The sequence below is a fragment of the Pterocles gutturalis genome, unplaced genomic scaffold (genome assembly GCF_000699245.1).
Source record: "Pterocles gutturalis isolate BGI_N339 unplaced genomic scaffold, ASM69924v1 scaffold40821, whole genome shotgun sequence".
In the NCBI taxonomy this organism is placed as follows: domain Eukaryota; kingdom Metazoa; phylum Chordata; class Aves; order Pterocliformes; family Pteroclidae; genus Pterocles; species Pterocles gutturalis.
The window spans coordinates 1-6,748 of record NW_010104403.1 but is presented as its reverse complement, the minus strand read 5'-3'; the positions used below and the strand labels follow the sequence as shown (position 1 = coordinate 6,748).

Here is a 6,748-nt window from a genome sequence, read left to right as displayed (position 1 = left end):
ATTGGTAGTTCTTAGTTTGGGGGTAGGCTAAAAGGTAACAGAATTGGTAGTTCTTAGTTTGGGGGTAGGCTTTTAAACCCATCAAAAGATGTGTCTTTACTCAGATTGTACCACAGACATGCCATATTTTCCAAAAAGAGGGGGATCTGCAGAGTAAATACATGCATGCATATAGATATTATTCAGCAATTTTGACCCTGCTTCTAAAGAGAGGAGTCCAAGCCTACAATGACAGCATAGAAAAGATCAAATAAAGACTTTTTTCCTGGGAAAAGATAGTTTTACCTGTGCTTCCCAGCAGCCCCTTGCTGCGTAGTCCCGTAGCTTCCTGAGACTTTGGAGGTATCTGCCAGGATCTGACATCTGCAGAGATGAATGTAAACAGATTTCAAAAACCCTTGCCTTTACACAACAAACAGAAGGATTGCAGTACTAATATCCAGAGAAAAAACACATTCCTGTGGGTACATCTATTATTTCAGCAACAAGTCTGTTTCTCATCACGACGCCAACATTGTTTTGAAGAAAGTTTCTTCAGTTCTTGCCCAACATCTCACAGGAAATGAGACAGGTCACTCGGGACTCCAATATATGAGCTTGGGCAGGCTTATTAATGACAATACAGGCAGTGTCCCCTCCCGTTCCCAGGTGAGCCATATGATCGCTAGCCAGCAGTGCCTGTGCCTCTAGCAGTTAGTCTAGAGGAAAGTCTGCTTGCAGCTTGGCTCCAACTGCTTATAGACTGACTTGCTTTGAACACCAAGGCACACACCAGAGCTCATTTGAGAGAGTTCTTAGCGATCTCCTTGTTTATGAAGTAAGCTCTGAGGAACAGCAAGTTCTTTCTGTGTACGTTCATTGCACACAGAGGTCCACAAGTTACAGTGAAAAAGTTGCTTTGAGGCAAAAAAAAAATTTACTACTTACAGCAGCCTTTCTGTTACTTTCCCAAAGGAGGTAGGAGCTGTTTAAACAACCCTGCTTTGAAGATTCTTCTAACATTTCAAGGGATTCCTTTCTCTTTTCTTCATCCTAAGAATAAAAGGCATAACGGTATTTTTGCTGTCCAGCCAAGTGGGCACCAGATCTCAAAACTTCAGAAGGTACAGAACAGCTCTCTACTGAAAGCTCCAGAGCGGAACCAACCAGTTGCAAGTCCTTTTCAGACTCTGAGGGGTGCTCCCACATTCACTCAGCACCATCATTTGAAGATCCAGGCTCAGGAAGCCATTTAGTGGTTTTCCTCAGCTAGACAAAAGCTTTTTGGCTTGCTTGCCACTCAAGGATTTTTTATTTTTTTTTAACATGCATTATGACTGGAGGGCTTCCTTTGAGACCTGAACATGCTGCAAGCCCATGACCAAGCCAAAATTAATTTCACTGTTTGTAAAATTCAATAAACTAAGTTGATGACATCCCTTTAGACAACCAGTAAATTAAACTCATCAGAACAGAAATTCCTAGGCCACTTGATGAATATAAGAGCATTTGGCTGTTTTTTGTTTTTGTTTTTGTTTTTTTTTAAATCAGGTAAACAGCATTAGCATCACCAAAAAAGTACCCAAACACATCAAATTAGAAACACTGCTCACCTCAAAGAGACTCAAGACCTTAGCCAAGCAGTGGAGAATAGATCCTTTTTGAGTCTGAAGAAAGCATTAAGATAAAGCATTATTAAAGATAAAAAAAAAAGAATAGCAATTTTTGCCCCTAATTCCAGACCACAATTTTGTTTGCCTTTCAATCATCCCTCCCCCTTGCTTTTCTCAATATTTTGTTATCTTTCAGACAGTAATGAATCTCTCAGAAAACAGTACAGGCCTCTGGCAGTCATGATCTACCAAGTGCAGTTTGTCAATAAATTCATTAAAATGATTGATCCACAGTGATTTAAGCAAAAAGAGCATAGGAGCTTCTCGGAGAAACAAAAATATTTTTTCCAAAAGAACTAGATGCAGCTACCAGCCTATGTTAAAGTCAAGGGCAAAAAACTCTTACTTTCTCCAACTGACACTCTGCTTTGAGACTCTGATAGACCACAGCTTTACAACAGCTTCCACTCAAGGACCAGGGAGGACGAATAAAAAGCCAGATAAATGGGGCTGCACACACATTCAACTGCTCCGCCACACCGAAGAAATGCGATGCCTTTAATCCATTCACTTCTGCATAACCCTCGTCGGAGATGGACACTGAACAAAAGAAAAAAGCCACAAATCATTTTACAAGGTGTGCTCAGCATCTAATCAGGCCAAGACAGACAATAGGATACAATCAAGGAAAGATTGAACAGTGTCTTCCCTTTAGAGCCTTAAAAATCATGGAGATGGCAAAAGAAGAAAAATCTTACTACAATCAGTCTTTAGGAACATATAACCTTAATTGGTTATAGAACCTGGGTAAAAAAGCATCAGGGTTTGAGACACACGACAAACAGCTCTGTAAGCAGCCAGTAGAAGTGCCAACTTTGTGATGAGACAATGAGTCTGATGTGATCTATAAGTAAACCTTTAGCTCATCTACATTTCTTCTTCATGCCATCTTCCCCAAAGACCCGAGTACAAGCTGCCACACTTACAGCCTTCATTGTACAGGTATGCTATCCCCAGCTTCACAGCAGCTTCAAAGTTACCCCTTTCAGCAGCCCTGAGTGGGAAACAGAGAAGATAAGCGTGGCTGAAATTAGCAGGTGCTTCCAGACCCACGTCCTCAAACCAGTCACTCCAGCAGAGGCCGGGCTGTGACTTCGGTGATCACCAACCTTGAGCATATGTGCTTTCACTACAGAAGTTAAATATAAGTTATGCTGAGGCTTTTCTTGCTGCAGCCCTTTCATGTGCCGATATCCAGGACAATTTGACAATTCCTAGAACCGTTTCCCATCCCCATACAACATCCCCAATACCAGAATGTAATAACACATTTTGGTACTTTGTATCCTCAAGGACATGCATCAAGCCCTTGTGCTCCTCCCGTCCAAGCTGATGTGCACATTGTAATCTTCTTCAGAAAGAACGTGAGACATGCATCGAAGAAGCAACAGTCAGAAGCAAAATAATTGTGACATTTAAACTGACAGATGCCCTTCAAATCAGATGGATGTTCTCTGTCCTTTTAAAGCAGATTTATCATTACCCTTTCAAACCTCACTCGTTTTAATACTGAAATTTGCCTATTTTTCAATACACTGTTTTGCACAAGAAGTGACCAAGCCAGCTCAGACTTCGAAGCATGGTTATGCTCTTGAGCCTCTGAGCTCACTTGCACAAACATATGGAAGCAGCAGTAACAGGTTTTAGTTAACATGCAGTGTTCCAGTATGGAATATTAATGCCCTTAAAGAGAAATAATGTCAGTATATGCAACAGCCCCTGCTCCAGTTAAAGAGACAGTTATAAGCTGCAGCTCAAACACAAAATCAACAATTCCTCATCACCCTCAGCAAAGACTTCTACAAAAAGTAGAAGCTTACAGTGAGGACTGATTAGAACTGTTTATCTACCTCTTCTACAACACCAGACAAACTTGACTCTTAAAGCTTACCTTTCAAACATCTTCAGATTGTTTGGAGAAGGCCATATTTCTTGGAAACTTGCACATGCCCACACACTAGCATGATTATCCACAAGGTATTTAAGATGCGAGTTCACCTGCAAGGGGGAGAGTGTAAAATAATAATTACTAGAATTAAGGGACCAACAGAAAAATAGTTCTTTGCAATCTTATTTTAAATAGCTAATTAATTAATCACAAGTTAATCATAACTCATTACCTGCCTAATCACCCTTAAGGCAAGAGATGTCAAACCAAACTAATTCGCTTGGCCACGGTGATCTAGCAGGACAATTCCCACTGAAAATTTATACAGAGCAGTCAAATACTGCTGCCAATCTTAAGTTTGAGTAGTGAGAAATAAAACTGCTGCTGGGATAGCAAAAATCTAATGACTCCATGTATTCTTTGGTTTCCTTCAGATTTATTCTGACAGAAGAAGCCAGCCTTTTCTGCGCGCAGTCCTGTCTCCTCATGGCAGAGATAAGCAAGCCACAGTGCGCAACAGAGGGGAAGCAGCAGCAGACTCACAGCTCTGACTGAGAGGATGTCCTCGGCAGGAAGGCCTTTCAGAATATGAAACAGAACGTCCTCAGGCAGACTTAACAACGTCAGGACTCGAGGCCGTTTTCTTATCCTTCGCTTTGAAGGGAAGGAAAAACACCTGGAACATCTACAGTGAATCACTGGAAAACAAAAACACAGGACATCGCAGTTAGTGATGGAACAGTAGAAGAAAAAAGGCACTAGAGTATACCCATACATAACACGTGTTTACTGGAGTAGCTCTCTATTGCAGCATAGGACACTTCTTCAAACATATTAATCACAGGGAAATCTAGTGTGTGTCTCACAGCACCATAAGACTAAGCCACAAAGTAGTGACTCCTTTGATTTTATCAATGAAGCCCAGAGGCTCAGAAGGAATGGCTCATGCTCAAGTCCCCTCCATCGAGGAGAGCCCTCCATGCCTTACATCCATCATTTGCCCTGTGTAGCTAAACTGTCTACTACAACTTCATTTACGTCCCCCACACCCCAACTTGTCCATCTCAATGGGTAATATCCCTTGGAATGTAACCAGAGAGATGTGGAAGTTAAGACCTACCCAACCACCTCAAGCCAAAGGCCCATCTTTCTAAGTTGCCACCATGAACGCTCATGGAAGGTCCCCAAGAACCAGGAAGCCCTTTTTTGAAGTTTCACTACCCTGTAGACTAAGGCATCACCTACATCTTCTGTCTGTTGTTAAGACAGAGTTTACCCTCACTGCATTCACCAAGAGGAAAACGATCTCTCAGATAAGGCAAACCCAAGAAGAGCACATGAGTACTGCTCGCTGGCAGAGACTCGCACTCCACGGTAGAAAGCCCAATCCCTTTTCCATCCCTCGGGGCCAGTGCAGGCAGCCTGGCCCCCGCCTGCACACAGGAGCCCTGACTAACAAATGGCAGAAATTCAAACCAGTGAAAGGTACTGGGAGGAAAAAAGGCACATTCCCCTCCTCCAGCTCACAAGTGGCAGCAAAGATCACCCTCACAGAGCAGTGCTTGGGCAGGAAGACCCGAGTCAATCCCAGTCCATGCTGTGCCTTTCACAGCCCTGCCACGCAGAGACGCTGCTCATTTCCACAGCACACTCTCACAGCTCTCGGGGACAGACCATACAAGCAACAGAGGCCCATTTCTGAGCGAGAAGGAGGCTAAGCATCCTCTTTACAGTGACAATGGCTCAAAAAATAATTTTTGAAGTCGAAGCTTGAGTCCCACAAATTAAAGGGCTATGTAAGGGCCTCTGTCTTTATTACAGATGATTTCTTGGTTGCATTTTACAAACCTGGTTTAAGTTTAGAGAGAGATTATACTTGGGAAATTAATTTACCGACTTTTTTTCTAAAAAAGTTTAATAAAAAGACACAGACTCCACTAAAGAGCCCAGTACTGTGCAACGTGCACCCGTTTGCATTGCTTACCCTACTTTTACTAGTTCATTACTGGTTTGAATATTTTTTTATGTAAATGAAAACAGTAGAGTAATAGTAGTATAATACATATACTAAACCAGACCATGTTATCTATGAAGTCAGAGCTATGTAGTCTCACTAGATTACAGGGTCCGAGGCATAAGCTGAGAGAGCGATGCAACTCTCAAGCTCTCTTTTTACACTATAAGTAGAAGGTGGCTGAAAAGTCAAGGTGAAAACAGAATTTTAACAAGGCAAATGTTCTTCTCCATTAATATTTTTTCCCCTTTGGCCTGCTCTTCTAGGTGTTTAACGACTGCTGGTTATAACCTAACATACGGAAAGCCTCAGGATCTCATACCAACCTCCAGTCCCTCACACAAAACTTCAGTGAGAGATCGGAGAGGCAACACACTGCATTTCTCTTGGAGAAGATAAGAGCAACAGCTCTTACCAGCTGCAGACACAGTGAATGGAAAACGTATGGACTGGCCAGTTACAGCCTCACCTTCCTCGGAGGGTGCCAGCCCTCAGAACTGGGAGGTCTCCACAGACTGAGCAGCCAGTACAAAGTTTACAATTTATTCAAAGCGAAGTTGCTGGATCAGACTCAATGACTTAATACAGCTTTTCAAGTTTGCAAAGGGAGAGTTATCTGGGTTTTCATCAGGATCCTCAAGAGGAGCCTGCAGATTCCTTAGAGATCCATGAGCCATGGCCACTACCATACTAATACACAGTTTTCTGTTCATATACACTAATAGTGTCCTTAGTGCTTCAGGTTTAGTGAACTGAACCACTGGCCTGATACAAAATAGCACCCAATGTGTCACTAGTAGCATGTACCTCACCTGTTACCCATCTTTGATTAAAAAGCTATTCCCATGGAAAAAAACCCAACTTTTTGATGTGCAGAGGGCAGAAATACCGTTATCCTTTTCATCCTCTTCCCCCGCCGGGGGGGAAACTTCAGCAGCATTATTGTCATGAAAAATAAGTGGTCTTCTACACTGGCATGCGAATTAAACCTGTGTGAACATCTGAATGACAGGGGACACGGCACAGGCGGGCAACTCAGGGAAGAGGAAAAGTCAATTCCAGAAGACAGCGAACCGCACAGGGAAATCTTCACCTTGGTGCTTCACAAAATCCGAGTGGCTCAGGCCGGAGGAGACCCAGGAGCTCAGCCAGCCCCGCCGCCGGGCCCGGGCAGGGGCAGCACAGCAGCACCCG

The 6,748-nt window shown here is 43.0% G+C and overlaps 1 protein-coding gene across 1 annotated transcript; it reads right to left on the bottom strand.

The window, feature by feature from the left end:
- Positions 1-246: 246 nt before the first annotated feature.
- LOC104471645 (cyclin-F-like) lies at positions 247-6,231 on the bottom strand. The gene is made up of 8 exons (XM_010087045.1): positions 6,141-6,231; positions 4,084-4,238; positions 3,544-3,650; positions 2,579-2,646; positions 1,999-2,192; positions 1,593-1,646; positions 928-1,032; positions 247-363 (listed from the first exon to the last, which is right to left on the bottom strand). The coding sequence occupies exons 1-8, from the start codon at positions 6,229-6,231 to the stop codon at positions 247-249; spliced, it is 891 nt and encodes a 296-aa protein (XP_010085347.1).
- Between the last annotated feature and the right edge of the window lie 517 nt (positions 6,232-6,748).